Raw genomic sequence first — 18,263 nt, forward strand, 5'->3', positions numbered from 1 at the left:
CTGGAATGTGTGTTGTTAAACTGTCATTGTGTTTTAGATAAGTGATAATTTTATATTTCATTGCTGAAGCATCTGTATTGCTGTTTGTTTTTGTCTAACATGACTCAAAGGTTGTTGATAACTAGCTCATGAATTTATTTATAACCTATATGGCTAAAAGTATGTGGACACTCCACCCCCTGCTGTTACAAAAACCTCCACTCTTCTGGGAATGCTTTCCACTAGATTTTGGAACGTAGCTCTGGTGATTTGTGCTCAATCAACTGCAAGTGCATTAGTGATATTGGGCACTGATGTCAGGTGAGAAGGCCTGGTATGCAGTTAGTGTTAAAATTTATAAAAGACCTGGCCTTGTGCACAGCGGCATTGTCATGAAACGGGTTTGGGCCCTTACTTGCAGTGAAGGTAAATCTTAATGCTACAGCATACAGAGATGGTGTTTACAACGTTGTGGGGAAGAGCCATATATGGGTGCGATGGTCAGGTGTCTGTGTACTTGCATTTATGTTTAATGGCATTTGGCAGATGCCCTTATCCAGAGTGACTTACAGAAGTTTTCTATCAAGGAACAGAAGGTCTCTATCAATAAATACATAAAAATTTATAAGTGGTTCATCAGGTCAGGAACCACGAGTACAGGCTAAAAACCCTGTTGGAGGTAGGTGTGTTTATATTTAAAAAAAAAAAAAAAAAAAAGGTTGGTTGTGCTTCAGTTTAGACTTTAAAGCTCAAAAAGCCTTCAATCATACAGTATATCCCAACTGAAACCACTCTAGTCTCACTATCTCCCAGTTAAACCTGCTAACTGGGATAAACATTTAATTAAGGTCTGCCCCTTACATCAAGTCAGCCAAGCAGAAAGTTGTACAGTAATCATTTAATTTGAATAGTTTGCAGTTATTGCTTAACATCTTAAACCTTACATCTTTACTCTGTACTTTAACAGAAGTTAATGAACAAGGTTCAAGTGTGATTTTAAGCCAAAGTTGAGTGACAATCTATAGGGACAAGTCCTACTAAAATTCTAGGGAAACTGTTGGGTTGTTTGTGTGAAGCCAAAATTTCTAGGAAAGACACTGGCATATTTTGAGATGATTATTTTAAATCACTGAGGTGAAAGCAGGAGGAAAAGCTTCAAGTTGATTAAAATGACTGAACACAACAGTGCAGTACAGACCTAAATCTAACTCCATATTAGCAAAACGAGGAAGCTGTATTAATGTTTTGGAGACATACTGGAGGTTAATGCAATAAACTTGTGTCTTCACCAGTGCCTTGAGGCTAGCCACAACATACCAGACCACTTCCAGATTCCATTTAGACATTGACTTTTATATAGAATTTCAGGCTTAACCTTTCATTGTCCAAAAAGAAAAAATAAATTACTCCTTACATCCATCCAGTGGGTCAAAACATTTTGTTTTAATTAAAAAAAAAAAAACACTGAAATGACACGTGTTCAACCTGTGTATAGAAAACAAAATAAATACATGTTCCTTACTTATCTTTTTCCTTGTACATAGCCATTTTCTTAAAACAAAAAGAGGAACAAAAGAAGCAGCCAAAAGAAGGCAGGTCCCAGAACAGGAATGCTCAGCCTTTCTGAAGTCAGTCAGTAATAAATGGTCAGGTGATGAGGTCAGGCTCAGTCTCAGCCAGACTTGAACAGCAGAATGGCCACTTGGCCCAGGTAGAAATAGATGAAGTGCTTGGTCTCATGGGTCACGTAGCTGCCGAAGTTCCTTCCCACAATGCAGTGCCAGGTGGGGTTGTATTTTTTGTCAAACTCCTTGAGCAACAGATAAAGAGAATTCATCATGTAAGCTGACTGTACTCTGGTATCAAAAAGTGCTTAAGCTCTCACCAACCGGTATTTTGGACAGGCACATTTTCTGCTCAGTATTCTCCCAGTTAAAAACACTTTCATTTAGAGCTGCTGCAGCTTGGTGTGACATCCAGATCCGAGACTTACCTTTTTGATGTAGGCAGCAATGTCCTTCTCAATGTTGTACTTCTCTAGAGCCTGTGTAGCACACTCAACAGCATCCTGCTGCATCTCCTCGGACATGTCCGCATTTTTTATTACTGCCTTTCTGTCAGACATGACTGCTCTGCAATCACAAAGATGTATGATTTTAGATGTACAAGATCATTTTGTTGCCCAAGAATAGACCCAAACTCCTCTGGTCCCTCTTTTTTTGCTTCATGGTAATCATTTAGGAGAATTAGAGTATAGTCTGAGAACCTTAATCATTATGTAATGATTTGTACAGAATAGCTATCACACGCCCGAGTCTTTTTATCCTCACACAGGGGCATCTTGTCACTGAAGGCGCATATAGTGCCGTTTCAATGCACTACGCAACTTTCACAGTGTACCATATATTACAGGTAATTTACACATTACTATTAACGCTGCCATTTTTGTACAGTTTAGTAGTGAAAAGGACCAGCAGAGCTACACGACACTGCAGGCACTGGCCACCGTGCAAAAGCAGGTTACATAATATCAACACCAAATACTGGGTAGCCTTTCTTCCATCATTTTCTTGCGTAACAACCTCATCAACCTACATTTCAGTCGGGCGTTGCTATGGTGAATACTCCCATTATCCTCATACAGCAGGGTATCAACACACTAGGATCGTAATTTGAATTATAGCTGGAAAACATAGTTGAGTAACTTATAATGTAAGCTAAATCTAAATGGAAGCGCCTAACTCACTAGCTAGCATTTTGCTAATTACTTTAAGTGACCGGTTATCTGTCTTATCTTAAGACACAGTCTGCAATTATAGCTAGCTAGTATCCCTGGTAGCATTACTCTTTTAAACACTGTGATGTTTAAAGAAGACAATTATAAGATGCCTAGTTAACTAAACAGATAACCTACATTAACTCGTTTTGGTTAGCTAACGTGAGTTATTTCACATAGGCGTAAAGCAAAGCAAAACAGTCTTTCTTGCGAATCTGAAGTGGATCTAAACCAAGTTATGAAAAATACTTCTCTAAATTAACACAAGACAACTGCGAAACGAAAATAACAATAACAATTTGAAGTATCTATTTACCTGATATTGCTGAGTCTGCTCAACGAGAATAAGAAAACAGTCTGACCGTTTATGAAGAACTGCTGCTATTATGTCATTCACTGAAAGTGAGGTGGGTGTGTAGCTGACTCGTTGTACTCTTCTTCTGTGTTGTTGGCTGACGCTTACCGGTACCATTCACCTATTGGTCGGCTCGTAGTGCATTCTCTCTGGTATTTACTCCAGCATTTTATTTCAAACCATCATGCTTTGCGGCTTAGACGCATTGTTTGTCTCCATACCAACGAAGGTGGGAGTGCGCACGCGCCAAACCTAAAGAAGAGAAAACCCAGGGTATTATGTTGCGTTCGTCTACAGGTTGTAATTTGTAATTCCCAACCTCCGAGCAGGCAAAGCCAAATTCTGCAGTCTTCTTGCCTTGTAAGTGGTAATTCGCAGGTCGGAATTAAGTCATTTTCGAGCTCGGCGAATTCGACACACGAAGTGGAGGACGCAGCCATGTTCTGCTGCGTTGGCAGCGATGCTGCAACTTGTAATTCCCGCATACAACCTGCACAAGCCACCGAAAAAGCCCCCTCAACTTGCAATTCCAACTCGTCTTCTCAACTACAAGTTAAAGTCTTGTATTGATAAGGAACAGCTTCCGCCCAGCATGACGCAAGGTGTTATCACCTTGGTACCAAAACCAAATAAAGGCAGGGATAGCTTAGAGAATTGGCGTCCAATAACGCTGCTAAAGAACGATTTTAAAATTGTGGTCCTTGCTAATAGACCTAAAGATGTAGTGGATATTATTATTGACGCATCACAGTCTGGTTTTATGAAAAGTCGTCACATTGCAAACAACATTGGGTTAGTACTAGATTTATTGGATTATAATGACCTTATTAGTGATGAGAGTATCATTCTGTTTCTTGATTTCTAGTAACTTTATGATTCATTGGAACACGATTTTATTTTGAAAGCCCTTGTCAAATTTGGTTTTGGAAATTATTTCTGCAAAATTATTAGAACCTTATATAATAATTGTGTAAAATTGAAATTTGGCACATCTAGATTTAAGGTGTCACGGGGTATTCGACAAGGTTGCCCAATCTCCCATTATTTATTTTAATAGCTTCTCAACTCTTAGCTCTATATATCTCTAATAGTCCGTTAGATGTCAGTTGCTGTCAGAAGTATTGCCATTACTCAGCTTCCAGATGACAATACCCTTTTGCTATAAATAAATAAATAAATGCTTCACAAGTGAGTCTTGCTATTGAATCAATCACAGTTTATTTCTATGGATTTTGGTCTTTGTTTAAATTTTTAAAAGTGTGAGTTTTTGTCCGTCGTGCTCACTCTATGGTTTGTAGTATCCCAGTGAAGGACCAGGTAACATATCTAGGAATAGTTATTACTAAAAACCAAAGTACAAGGTGTCTATTAAATTTTAACATCCTAATTGAAAAAACTCAAAAGAAACATGATAGGTAAAGTTTGTCATGACAAAGCCAGTCTGAAAGTTTAAAATAGTTATCAGTTTGAAATCTGAAGGTGATATGCAGTTTTAAGATAGATAGATAGATAGATAGAGTGTTACTGGTAGAAAGATTGATGACAATAATAATACAGTTTGAAATGTGGAGACTGTGATATTTAAGAAAGAAAGAAAGAAAGAAAGAAGGAAAAAGAGAAAATGGAGTGATATATGGAGAGAGTGAAATATGGAAAGGAAAAACAGATGAAGATAAAGACATTTATAAATAAAAAGAAGAGTTAATGGTAGAAAGATAGATGGAGTGAAAGAGTGTTAATTGTGGAATGACAGATGAAGAGAGTGATTCAGATAGAAAGATAGATGGTGTGATATATATATATATATATATATATATATATATATATATATATATATATATGTATATATATATATATATATATATATATATATATATATATATATATATATATATATATATAAATGTGTGTGAGTGTGTGTATATATAAAATATTGATTAAATCTGGGTACCAGAAACATCATGAAAAGAACATGAGGGAGGCCAGGAGAACTGCTGGATCCCAGAAGTCTATCAAGACCTTCTTTAACAAGACAGGTTAGTGCACTGTAGAGATGTCAATGTGATGGGATGCCGTGCCTTGATCATTTCGCTGCCCGATTTACTTAAAATATAAGTATTAGAAAACAGTTAGATTTAGAAAGCAATCCTGCAAGTTTTCTGCACCTTTCAATAATCAAAATAATGAGAACCCAGAGGAAACCCACACGAACATGGGAAGAACATGCAAAATTATGCACAGCTAGTAGCAAGCTCAGCATCAAACTGAAGACCCTGAAGCTGTGAGGCAGCAACGCTACCTGCTGCAGCACCATACAGCACCTAAATAATTCCCTGGCCAAAAATAAATGTGGTAAGTTTAAAAGTCCTTTTCCTTATTCTTTAAGACAGGTTTTTCGAAACTTTTCTTTTTGGGCCAGATGGAGAAAAAAATGCAGTCACAGGCCACATGCTCTCTAATACATTTTTATCACCACTAATACTGCATTTTTGTTCACCTCACTAGGTGAGTTTTAAGCACTTACTGTAAGCTGAATAGTTGACAGGGTTGTGTAAATAAAGATTTTACTCACAAATTAATAAATCTAATGGGACCAGTAATGTTCAAGATTTCAAGATTTTTATTTGTCACATACATAGTTATATACAATATATAACTTGCAGTGAAATGAGAACTTGGCCTACTCCTCTTTAGACTGTGCATTAAAAAAAATCAGAAATGATAGGATAATAAGAATAAGAAATATGAAGTATATGTACAGGAATGTGCAAAAAGGGGTGTACAGAGTGTAGTAACAATACAAAACGCAAAGCGCAGTGTGCGGAGTGTCAGTGGAGTGCGGCGCGACTGGAGAGTCTTTATGGAGTCCTAAGTGATCTGTATGGTAGACATGTCTGTGTTGAGAGTCTGATGGCCTGAAGAAAGACGCTCCTCCTGAGCCTCTCAGTTTTAGCCAACAGACAATGGATGTGCTTGACTGAATGCAGTAGACTGAACAGTAGGTTACCGGGGTGGCTGGAGTCCCTGATGATTTTAACAGCTCTTGTACTGCATCTCTTGGTGTAGATGATGTGCGGTGATGGGAGAGCAGACCTGGAGATGAGCTCAGCTAAGCGCACCACTCTCTGCAGGGCTTTGCAGTCCAGGGTTGAGCAGTTCCCCTACCATGCTGAGATGCACTGAGTCAGTAAACTTTCTGTAGCCCCAGTATAGAATGTTTTGAGGATTGCTGGGGAGGCCCTGAATTTCCTCAGCAGTCTCAGATGGTACAACCATTGTCTGGCTTTGTTCACCTGTGGTCCTCAAAGATGTGTACTCCAAGGTACCTGAAGCTGCTCACTCTCTCCATGGGGGTCCCGCTAATCTCCTCGTTCCTGGGAGTGAAGAATTACTGTCAAGTCAGGTGTAAGTCTTGTTGTGGAGATTCAAAGCATGTCGCAAAGGTGACTGACAGTTATCTTGGACCTCAGTCAGCTCTTGTTTGCTGACAAACTAAACAAACTTCCCTCTGAATTCAGTGAAAAATATTAATTTTGCTAATGTGCCTGAGATCTTTTGCATTCGCTTTCTATTTCTTCTTTGGTGCTGCCAGTAGCTTGGCAACATTAATGTAGCCATTATTTTCAAATTTGATCTTGTACTCAACTTTTAAAAAAGTCTTTTATGGTGGAGCTACCGGGGTCAGAAGAGGTATTTCTGAGGTATGGCCCTCTATTAAAGGTCCAGATCTTTAACCAGTGTATAATCTGGAGGTGGAGGCTCACCACCAGTTTTTTTTTCCCCTTCTTTCTCCTATTAGTTGTAAGAAATATCACCAGAGCAGTTTGTCATAGGCACAGCAATCAAAGAAGAGAGTATAAGGACATCAACTTTTAAATGACTCACTAGTTTGTATATTTTTATATATATATATTTATATATATATATATATATATACACATATATATATATATATATATTTTTTTTTTTTTCTGCTGCCAAGACCATGTAATGCAGTTGGGATTGCAGCTGCAATTACTAATGACAATTTACTGCTAGTTATTAGGGGTTCAAGCATGAAGTGCTGAAACCCTATTGTTTTTGTAAGAATTATTATTATTATTATCATTATTATTATTAATATCAAGTTTTTCATGCACATAAATGGTTTTATATACTGCAGCGTTTCACACAAAAACAAGTAACTCATACCGTTTGATGGAGCTCCTCCATCTGAAAGAACCTTTGGAGTCAGTCAAATTGTTAATTAAATATTTGCGATTACTTAAAACTCATACTTTTGTGAACTAGTCGTAGGTTTTTTGATCAACCAAAATATAACAAGTGCAGGACAGTTGTTTGGACTCCTTAGATCAATAATTTTCAAACAAAGTTGAACTTTTAATTCATCACCATGATGGCAGGCAAAAACGTTTTTACTGAAGTGGCTGTAACTCTTGAACAGAATGAGATATTTTCACCAAACTTTGCACACTTATGTACGGACTCAGTCTGAGGTCACCTGCCCAAAATGGCAGAGCTTGGCCACGTGGTGGTGCTATAACAGGACAAAACATGAAATTGGTGCTAAATATGGAACCACTGGTCCAATCGACTTGAAATCTTGCTTGAAGTGTCGTTGTCCATGGGTCCCATCAGTGTCTGTGAGGACATCTGAAAAACGAAAAAACATGAAAAATCTTGAATCTTGAAATACATGGCCACCAGGGGGCAATCAATCTTCAGCAGCTATTAGACAAGGTTAATGAAGGCAGATAAGAACAAAACTTGGTGTGCCTGTTGACTCCCTGCCCCAGACGTCTGTGCAAAATTTGAAAAAAAAAAATTGGCCATAGGGAAATTCAATTCAATTCAATTCAATTTTATTTGTATAGCGCTTTTAACAATGGACATTGTCACAAAGCAGCTTTACAGAAATAAATGGATTCACAAAAATATATTGTAAATATTTAAATTTATCACTGTGAATTTATCCCTAATGAGCAAGCCAGTGGCGACGGTGGCAAGGAAAAACTCCCCGAGATGATATGAGGAAGAAACCTTGAGAGGAACCAGGCTCAAAAGGGAACCCATCCTCATCTGGGTGCAACGTATAGTGCAATTATAAATAAATCCCTTCTATTGTGTACTATATGGACAAATAGTGCAATTGTGCAACCAATAAATTCATCACAGTATTTGCAAGAGGTCCGGCTGGTTAAAATCTATCCACTGTCCACTGATGGAGTCCTGAGTACGAAGCTGCTCGTGGCAACTGCAGCCCCAAAGCCACTACAGCAATCGCAGTCCCAAGCCATTACAGTACAGCTCCCCATATGTGATCCCCAAGCCATCTCCACAGCCCCAGGTGGCGCCATCCCCAGCAATCCAAACAGTTCTTCAGGCAGTCCATATGGGGCCACCCCCAGCAGCAGCGAGCGAACTCAACCGATGAGAACTCCAACCAGAAGTAGGGCATCAGGATGGGTCAGGCAGCGAGGAGGAGCAGAAGGGGTCAGGATCACTGGCATCTCTGGCATCTCAGAAGTAGCATGTGTAGCTCAACAGAGAGTGAGGGAGAGAGAGAGATGGAGAGAAAGGAAGAGATTGTTAGGTGAAATGCTTTCACGTTGTGCGTGTGTAAATTATAGTATATTATGAGCACAAGGTATTCATATCATATGTTAGATCTCCTCATTCTGAACAACTTTGCCTCATGAAGCAGTGGTGTCAATCAAATTGTTCATTAAATGTTTGAGATTATTTAAAAAAAAAAAAAAAACACTTTTGTGAACTAGCCCTAGGTTTTTTACTCAACCACAACAAAACCAGTGTGGTACAACTGTCTGGACTCTCTAGGTCAATAAATAATCAAAAAAGAATGTTGAACTTTTTTTTATTTAGTTAGTCATAACAGGGTTATTTACTTATTTTTGTGGCTTAGTGTACCCAAAGGTCAATAACTCCTACAGGAAAACTCAACACTGCATGAAATAAAGTAAGCACATGCAGCATAATGTGCTTCTTATATAAAGCATGCATAATTTAATGAAGATCGGACAATAGCGCTACAACAGTTTATATGTTTAGAAATGCTACTTCTTTATGGTAAATTACCATATAATTCTTAAAATGATCTTGCTTTTTCCTCTGATTTAGGTGCTTATAGCGTTGCACAATAGTAAGTAATATCTATTTATGTCCTTAAAGGTCCTAAAGTGCTTGAACCTCGATAACTGCTGCTTGCAGGTATAGTTTTATTTGCAATTACAGTTACTTAGAGTGTCACTGGAATTAAAATAAGTTTATAAGTTATCTGTTGTAAGCTATTTTTTCAGCTATTTTTTCACGCGCCTTTTCAGCAGCCACACTATTGCGTTTGGCCGTTTTTAAAGAAATACATTATAATTGCTCTTCGGCTGTAAAATTTCCTTAAACAGTTCCATCTGCAGCTCTTCCAACAAGCATTTGAGCCAGTGTGAGATCCGCCCTGGATAAAGTGAACGCTGATATGACCGGCTCAGTTTTATGGAAGGCCATGCAGTTCAGAAATACGCGATTTTTAACACGTGAACAACATGTTAAAGACGCGTGATCTCAGACGTCAATTTCACATACTTTTGAGCCACTTGGCCACTTGTCCAGTTTGAACGGGTGAGTGTCATAAGTTCCCATTGGCTGCTGAGCACTAGGGTTAAACCATTTCTGTAAGCGTAGGGGTTGTCTACCGCTCACAGACTCTGCGCTAGCATGAATTATTAATCAGGCGCCCTCTACTGGCCAGTGAAGTCATTGTTCTTTGTAATGGCAGTTCAGTGCTCCGTGGTAGAATTACACTGTTAACATTCAAACCGTTCAGTGCTACAGAGATACACAAGAGGAAGAATTCGAGGGATTTTCTGAGGAGTGAGGGGACTAAAATATTTTCATTAATTCATTTAGGCTTGGCGTTTATAATCAATAATGTTTACAATGAATGCCATTATAATTTACAGTTTATTTTATATATTTCTTTCTTGTTCTCTTCTGAATACCGTTAAATTTAAAGGATTTGCTGAGGAGCGAGGGGACTAAAATACACTGATGTTTATAATGTTTATACGTTTAAAGTGTTTATAATGTTTGTAAACTTGTAAACCTTCCATTTTATTACCGTCCGATGTAACAACAAAATGCGACTTATGCATCGATGCGACTTATCTATGTTTTTTTCTCTCTCTCTCTCGCAATTTTGAACCGGTGCGACTTACATGCAAGTGTGACCTTTTTTTCCGGACAATACGGTAATAAAATCAGTGCAGATGAGAATGTGTGTACAGGTATCGATTGTTTCACTCACTGAAGTGCCATGAATCAAAAGGTGAACATAACCTTCTTGTAGCTTTCACAGCACTCAGAATTAGTTGTTCCAGACAGAACAATGTATTAATAAAATGGTCTTTGAACATATTATATATTATATCATAATGTGGGACATTTATTGCACTTCAGACTTGTGGAATATATTGCGATATGAAGCCAGTGCATTCAATCCACACCCAGTACCACTCCAAAATCCCAAGGATTTGTCCTAATCAAACCAAAACAGAAAAATGCAGATATCACACTCATGAAAGAAATGGTATCAGTATTCTTAGTGCCAAGTTGTCTGAGTCAATCTGAATTTCCTAATGTGGGACACTGAAATGTCTGTGGTAAAAGGCCTGAATCACCTTAATTCATAAAAACCTCTCAGGTCAGTAACACTCAAGGCTAAATGTGCAATCCCATGTTCAATAATTTTACCACTTACAGTGTTATTGCTGCTACAACACCTAGGCTTATAGCCAGGTGTGGATGTTACATGGAGAATCGAACAACATCAAGCAAACAATAGACTATAATAGTTTTGATGCATTTATTAGAAAGACATGAAGTAGCCTATATTATCATATCTGTCATGCAGAGAAAGCAGAATTAAATGCACAGCTAAACATTCATGAACCTGCTGTGAATTGCAAAGTTAAAATGTTAAATGTTAAACTAAACAGGGAACACATACAACCGTAACAGGCATATTTGAAGACAACACCTCAAACCTTGAGGCAACACATAAAACCTGCACCTACGTAAAACCATTGCTTACCACACACTGCATTATGGATAATTATTAATTATCCTGTAATGCATAGGCGTAAAAACAACACCCTGAGGGAATTAGCTCATTACATTTCTGGAAACAAGCAGTCCTTGCATGTCAAGGAGTCATCGTCGTTCTATAACCCTATTATCTTCTGCTTTCTTGGAACCACTGGACACAGACTGTACATGAAAGCCACTCCTCTGTGGACCTGGGATCCTTTCTGTGCCCATAATGAATGCTGGTGGATTGCAAAAGCTTCTGGGTCCACTTGTCTAGTTTTCCTCTCCTTAGTTTTTTTTATTTTCCCCTTGTTCTTTCCCCATTCCTCTTTGATGTAAGAAAAATGGTCATTGCTGGTCAAATTATAGGAAGGAGTTTTGACCCTCTTGTGGCTGCTGGTTGTGCGTTCTCTTACTGGAAGTTTGAGCAGAGATCGGAAGGAAACTTCTGGCTGTGTCACCACTTCAGCGTTCTCTGCCAGAGGTGGTGGGGTTACCATGGTGGACAGATGGTGGTGGGGTGGAGACCACTGAGGAGCAGAAATTGTTGGCTGAACAGCATGCAATAAATAACAAATATAGAGTATATTTACACCATATTATATTTTTTGATGAACAAACATATCATAAACACATCCTTATAAAAACTAGCAGGATTGTTTCATTCAAAAGAAATTTATACCTTTAACATTAATTTTGTCTAAACACTGTCACTGATGTTTGGGTGGTCTTCACAGGGGACGCTTGCTGTTTGAAGATTGTCCACCCTACTCTAGGCTTGGACATTTGAGAAGTCATGTGATTTTGATCACATCATATCACAGCTTGTGATAACCCATAGTTTTATTGACTTTCATTTGTTTGAGGAAGACAATGCAAATAAAGCTTAGGTGCCCCACATTAGGCAGGGTCTCACAGCAATTCACCTTATATATTATATTATATACAAACAATAGTAAATAAAGACTACTATCATCATTATTATTATTACCCCCTCTCTTTCTTTTCTGCTCTCCAAGTAGCAGCTACTCCACAGTCCCAGACCAGACTTTAGCATTTTTGTTTTCTTGCTTTTTTCTCTGTATTACAAAGGAGAAAAGGAAAATCAGGTCATTCATAAATAAAACGAAAAAGTGCTTGGCGTCTCTACATGTTAGACACACCTGTGTCAATTACTAAACTGTCATTATAAAGAACAATTTCATCAATGGCCTGTAGAGGGCGCCTGTCTAATACATGATGGATCACAGTGACCTTTCGAAAAGCTCTTGTGTGTGCGTATGTTTTTGCGTGTTTGAAGTAAATTAATTGCGTTATAAGTTATAAATTGCTTCAGACTATATGATCAAGATGATTAAAAAAGCGGCGACTTATATACCGGAAAATACGGTAATCAAAGCATGTCCATAACAACCATAAATTGCTACAGTTATAATGATGCAAACTTTAATTCTCTACAAAATGTAATTGAAATTTGATTATGAAGTGGAGCATACTGTTGCAGGCAGCATGTTTCATCAGCTGTCACTGCTCTTTTGAGCATAACAGCCAGTTTATTTTAATGGAATAATTTACTGTTGTGTTAGTGTTCTAGGCCAGATCTGAACATTTATGAATGACTTCATGGAGGCAGAGGGTGTAGTGGATGAGGGTGGCCCTACACGAGAGTTTTTCTGACTGCTCTCAAGGACAGCACCCTATTTACAGGGCCACAGAACAGTAAGAACCTGTCCCTGGATGGCCATGGTTAGTATCCACACATGGCACTTGTCCAACTCACTCATTTTAACATATTGAAATTGTAACCACCAAATGCCTTATTCTGCAGAAATCTGTTCTGTTTTTCAACATTTCAATTTTTGCAGCATTATACAGGAGGTCTGTACAGAACATATGGAGTACTGATAGCTGTGGCACTGGTGCATGGAGGAGTGTTACATTTTTTTGAGAGGCTCTACCAAAACCTGTGCTCAACAACTACATCACCAACTCTCAGAAGTAGCAGATCTGGATTTGCAGTGGAAACACAAAGGCGTATCAGTTTTGTCGATCAGTTCCTTATTTCATTTCTTAATTTTTTTCAAGCAAATGGTGAAAGTATCACAAAGGCCTGCTTCTACTAATAAACTGTGCATAATGTCAAAGATCATTGAGGCAGGTGGTATTACAGCAGCTAGAGCTGCCATTGAGGAAGCTGCAGTGAGCCGGTCCTTGTTGGGGTCCCTGAGGCACATCACCATAGAGGAATGGGACCAGTTGGTTCAGGCTGCCAAGTTTATACATGGAAGGAAGGACAAAAGAAGCCTTACAACAGTGAGTATTTGTTAATAGTCCCACAGTTCATCTGTAATGGTCACTACAAATTGTAAATTGGATTTTAACTTGTTTGATTTTAAAGCCTTAATTTTGTTCATGACAGTGCTACAGCAGTTGGACCAATTTTTTTTCTGAGGAAAATGCTTGAGTGAGCTGGAGAATCTGTACTTCTTGCTGAAAAACAAACGTACCTGGTGCCACACACTTATCTAAAATAGTGCACTTTCTCTGTCTGAAAATATTTGGGGCCAGGGGTTGTCTGTTCAATGTGTTGGGCCTGTCTGCATTAAAGGATTGCTTAACTGGGTACTGATGGCCAATTAAGTGTGGCACTCCTGACTCACTTAATCTATGGCAATTCCTTGGTTCTCATCACTTGGGTGTGATAACATGCTTTTCTGTGAATATGCTTCCTTATACATAACTTTTTATTCTCCCTTGCAGAATAGCATACAGTCAGGATATACCAGACTCAGAGATAACAGTAAGAACCAAACACAAATTTATTAGAGGATTTGGCAGAACAACAGGCATGCAAAGACAGGGTAAACACAAATATAAGTACTGCAGGCTGGTGGAAAACACAGATAGAGTCACTAAGCAAATGAATGAGAGAAAGGAGCACACACTTCAGGTGTCTTGAAGGAGAATCACTGGAGAAAAAATAAGGAGCCATAGGGAACTACCAGTGTCCACATGTACTCACAGATAAGAGGTCTATTCCTAGTTGAGGCCAGACAAAGAGTGAATGTAAGGTGTGTGCTTATATAGTGCTAATGAGTGTGGTGACTGGGGACAGGTGGTGCTGGTTAGTACTCTGGGGAGAGAGTGCGCTGACTGTTGGTGACCTGTGACACATACACCATTTAAGTTACCCCCCCACCCCCACCCTCACCCCCACCCCCACCCTCACCCCCCACCCTCACAACTTCAAGGAGGTGTTCAGAACATCTACCTGTTCCAAGCGGAGCTGTCCGCTCCTGGAAGCAACCAGGGTGACTGGAGAGACTTTCTTCTAGATATTGAAGATAAATAAATGAATCACTCTGTAACAGTTGCGCAGAGTATTTTGAGATTTCATTTGAGCTACCCTGACTTTTGCTGACACAATCCTGCATATTATCACAAATGTTAATGATTTTACAGATGGTGTGTTTGAGATCACACGAACAACTTATGGTGTTTGTCTCTGGAACTGACCGAGGATCAGCACTTGGATTTTCCCCTCAGCCAACGCTGAATTTCATTCATGAGCCATTTCATAATGGCTGTTTGAACTTCCTCACCCAAATGCAATTAAAAAATGAACTGAAAATGATTGAAACCTGTTGCATATTTCTTTCTTTCTCATATTATTTGATGTCTGTGCTATTATAAGTAACCAATTCACCAGTATAATAGGACATTAAGAAATGTTGTACATGGTTGAGTAGTTTTCAAGGTTTAGCTGGTGGTTCAGACCGATAACACACAATGTGAAATGACATCCTTTATCACATTTTGATATCTTAATAATTCAAAGCTGTATTGAATAATCACACAAGATGAATAAGCAACGGAATTTGAGGAATGCTGTTTGAAAGTAAGCAGCTGCACAGATCAGAGTATTAAAACTTGGGTTTTTAGGGAAACGTGCACCACTGTTCCTAAAATGTTCATTAAAATGTCCTTTTCAGCAGCGAGATTTGTGCCGCTCTGTGGTGCATCTCGGTGGAATGAGTCTTGCACTGAATACACACACCAAAATGTGGAGCAAAAAGAGGCAATTTTATCTTGACGAAAATAATTTAAGTCATAAAACTGCAATCCAAATATTTTATTTTTATAGGCTACAAAAAAGGAAGAAAAGGACAGAAATAAAACGATCCTTAGCATGTTATATAGTGGTAGCGTAGAGTCTGTGAGCGGTAGGCAACCCCTACGCTTACAGAAATGGTTTAACCCTAGTGCTCAGCAGCCAATGGGAACTTATGACACTCACCCGTTCAAACTGGACAAGTGGCTCAGAAGTATGTGAAATTGACGTATGAGATCACACGTTGTTTGCACGTTGTCTACGTCTGAAAAAATCAGCACATTAAGAACACATAAACAACATGTTGACAACGTGCAAACGTGTTAAAAATCGCGTATTTCTGAACTGCATGGCCTTCCATATTGTATAAGCCGTGACGTTGTTGACGCATGCGTGGCGGATTGAAACGAGCCGTAAAACGTAAACGCAGCTTGTGTGTGATCATGACGCGACAGGCATTATTGTGATTTAGCTTTACTGCTTAGCGAAGGGTGCAGGAACAGTTTTACGCTTCACCCGCGTCAGTACAGATGGAGAAGTACTCGGGATTGTATAAGGAGCCGACCGATGCCACGAAACAGCAGGAGAGACACTATTATCTCCTGTCCGAGCTTCAGATACTGGTCAAAGACTTGCCAAGGTAGCTGCCTAATTAGCTAGTTAGATGGTTAGCGTTATACAAATGTGATCGTAACAAAGCAGTTGCTTCTGATTATGCTGATTTAAGAGGAATACGAACGCAAAGCATGAAATATATTGACGGACCTGTATTAGGTTTGTATGATTTTGAACTTGTGTGAACTTTACACTCTCTTGAAAGCTGGTTTCAGCAGCGCTTGTCGTACACAACGCTGAGTGATTTGGCCCAAGCTCTCATAGATGGCACTGTGTATGAGATTGTCCAGGGTCTACTGGACATCCAGCACCTGACTGAGAAAAACCTCTACAACCAAAGGCAGAAATTACATAATGAGCACAGAGGTGTGTTGGGGTGTATAATGATTTGTGACCCATATATGATTTTTTGCCTTATTAAAATCCCATTGTTTGACTTAAGGATGTGCTCTGTCTCAAGTTCTCAAGCATGAGTTGATACGGAAACAAAAAGTGGCTCTGCAGAACTGCAAATCACATAACCTCACTGTACTAAAAGCAAGCCAGCGTGCAGAAACAGAGGCAAGTTAAAGAAAAAAAGTCTTTTTATTTTTTTTTCAAAGAGGATTTAAAAAAACAAAAAATACAAAGCAGGCTTTTCTAAGTTGCAAAATGTGTTGCTTTTTACGGTTAGCTACCATTGTCACTGTAAGCAAAACATGTATGCACAAGTACATACTGCTCTGTCCTTCTCTCTTGATGTTCCAGGGTCTGGAGCAGCGTGTGAAAGATGAGCAAAGAATGATGGATGAGAAGATTGTGGCAGAGATGGATCAGAAGGTCCTGGACCAACAGAACACACTTGAGAAAGCTGGAGTTCCTGGGTTCTACATCACCACCATCCCACAGGTGCACATAACATGTTCGTGTCCTGGGTTGTCTTTTACCTTTATCTTTTTCTTGATAAGTAATTTTTTCTTAATGTTTTCTTCTGTCTGCATCTTTGACAGGAAGTGACAATGCAGATGAACTTACTGGAGTTGATCTTGAAGTTACAACAAAAAGAGTCTCAGTCTGGATCACTGCTTTGAAAGACATAAACCCTATTTTGTTCATATTTAGGTTGTCCATTGCTGTCTGCATATTAGGCTGCCTGTTGTTGTCAGTATGTGGAATGAACTGGCAGGAGTTATCCCCAAGTTTGATCATGAAAGTTGTACTGGGTCTATGGGGACACAGAGTACTTGGTAAGAAATGTTAGCTGCCCTGCTGCCTTGAAAAATATTAATTTTCAGTTTACTCATGCAACATTTTCTAATCCCATCTCCAATCAAATGATAATTGGGGGTGTTTACCCAGGCAGTATCTGATGCATCATTGCCTAGTCATTGTTCACCAGAAGCTCTTGACTATTATAGTCTATAGTACCACCATATTAAAGCAATAAATATCAGTGAGACTTTTCACTGTCAAGAATGCATGTCAGCATGCTCACAAATGTGGGAAAATAAAACAAAAAAAATCATGGAGCTGAGCATCTCTATGAAGAGTACTGTTTTTTTTAATGCCATGGTATAAGTAGCAACAAGCTCTCCTATTCATAATCTACATAATCACTTGTACAAAATCGATAATGTAGCCAAACAGAATGGGTACAGAACTTAAAGGATGCGCATAACAAAAGTACTACAGAGAATTATTCATTCAATTCAATTCAATTCATTTTTATTTGTATAGCGCTTTTTTACAAAGGTCATTGTCTCAAAGCAGCTTTACACAAACAAAAGTAAAGTGAAGTGTGTGTGTGTGACGTCTCTGATGAGCAAGCAGGGCGACGGTGGCAAGGAAAAACTCCCTGAGATGGTGATAGGAAGAAACCTTGAGAGGAACCAGACTCAACAGAGAACCCATCCTCATATGGGTTTACACTGTAGTGTGCGTGTGTGTGAGCACAATGTGTGTTGGTGTAGTCCATGGAAAACAGCTGAAGCGTTTTCGTGGCAGTATGAAGCATTGCCGGTGGACAGGTCCAGAGTGAAGGGGGGGAGGTCTGGATTACCAGCAGCTCAGAAGTGATGCTCATCTGGTCCAGAGCGTAGGGGGGTCTGGATCACCGGCAGCTCAGGAGTGTAGCTCGGCAGAAAGAGAAGGAAAGTGGTTAGGTACACTCACAGTCACCGTGTGGAGATAAAACTCAACATCCACGAGTCCCCCAGATCTACTCCTTTGTCTAAAACACTAGTCGCTAAATGCTAGGTTAAATAAATAAGTCTTCAACCTCGACTTAAACACTGAGACCGTGTCTGCTTCACTGCTTCATCACTGCTTAGAAGGCTTGTGCAATGTAA

The 18,263-nt window shown here is 39.1% G+C and overlaps 2 protein-coding genes and 2 long non-coding RNA genes across 5 annotated transcripts; 3 read left to right on the top strand and 1 right to left on the bottom strand.

The window, feature by feature from the left end:
- Positions 1–862: 862 nt before the first annotated feature.
- dynll1 (dynein, light chain, LC8-type 1) lies at positions 863–3,231 on the bottom strand. The gene is made up of 3 exons (XM_026924974.3): positions 3,072–3,231; positions 1,973–2,111; positions 863–1,789 (listed from the first exon to the last, which is right to left on the bottom strand). The coding sequence occupies exons 2-3, from the start codon at positions 2,102–2,104 to the stop codon at positions 1,652–1,654; spliced, it is 270 nt and encodes an 89-aa protein (XP_026780775.1). The 5' UTR covers positions 2,105–2,111; positions 3,072–3,231; the 3' UTR covers positions 863–1,651.
- A 9,202-nt stretch (positions 3,232–12,433) lies between these two features.
- On the top strand, positions 12,434–14,276 carry LOC113533180 (uncharacterized). The gene is made up of 3 exons (XR_008302173.1): positions 12,434–13,523; positions 13,630–13,674; positions 13,971–14,276. It is a non-coding gene; the product is annotated as an uncharacterized LOC113533180 (long non-coding RNA).
- Positions 14,277–14,440: 164 nt separating this feature from the next.
- On the top strand, positions 14,441–14,850 carry LOC113533181 (uncharacterized). The gene is made up of 2 exons (XR_003403401.2): positions 14,441–14,521; positions 14,673–14,850. It is a non-coding gene; the product is annotated as an uncharacterized LOC113533181 (long non-coding RNA).
- Positions 14,851–15,532: 682 nt separating this feature from the next.
- Positions 15,533–17,458, top strand: dgcr6 (DiGeorge syndrome critical region gene 6). 2 transcript variants are annotated; one of them, XM_053236525.1, is made up of 5 exons: positions 15,533–15,961; positions 16,142–16,302; positions 16,379–16,497; positions 16,684–16,824; positions 16,926–17,458. In XM_053236525.1, exons 1-5 carry the CDS (start codon positions 15,852–15,854, stop codon positions 17,004–17,006), a joined length of 612 nt encoding a protein of 203 aa, XP_053092500.1. In that variant the 5' UTR covers positions 15,533–15,851; the 3' UTR covers positions 17,007–17,458. The 2 variants fall into 2 exon arrangements, with proteins under 2 accessions (XP_053092500.1, XP_026780913.1); XM_026925112.3 differs by having other exon boundaries at positions 15,539–15,961; positions 16,397–16,497.
- The last annotated feature ends 805 nt before the right edge of the window (positions 17,459–18,263 follow it).

The sequence above is a fragment of the Pangasianodon hypophthalmus genome, chromosome 8, assembly GCF_027358585.1.
Source record: "Pangasianodon hypophthalmus isolate fPanHyp1 chromosome 8, fPanHyp1.pri, whole genome shotgun sequence".
In the NCBI taxonomy this organism is placed as follows: Eukaryota; Metazoa; Chordata; class Actinopteri; order Siluriformes; family Pangasiidae; genus Pangasianodon; species Pangasianodon hypophthalmus.

Bases quoted from the DNA above. Each gene is read 5' to 3' on its own strand.
- dynll1 (XM_026924974.3), bottom strand. From the start codon at position 2,104: ATGTCTGACAGAAAGGCAGTAATAAAAAATGCGGACATGTCCGAGGAG. The intron at 1,790-1,972 runs GTAAGTCTCGGA...CTGTTGCTCAAG, and splicing joins TTGCTGCCTACATCAAAAAG to GAGTTTGACAAAAAATACAA.
- dgcr6 (XM_053236525.1), top strand. From the start codon at position 15,852: ATGGAGAAGTACTCGGGATTGTATAAGGAGCCGACCGATGCCACGAAA. The intron at 16,498-16,683 runs GCAAGTTAAAGA...TTGATGTTCCAG, and splicing joins GCCAGCGTGCAGAAACAGAG to GGTCTGGAGCAGCGTGTGAA. The intron at 16,825-16,925 runs GTGCACATAACA...CATCTTTGACAG, and splicing joins ACATCACCACCATCCCACAG to GAAGTGACAATGCAGATGAA.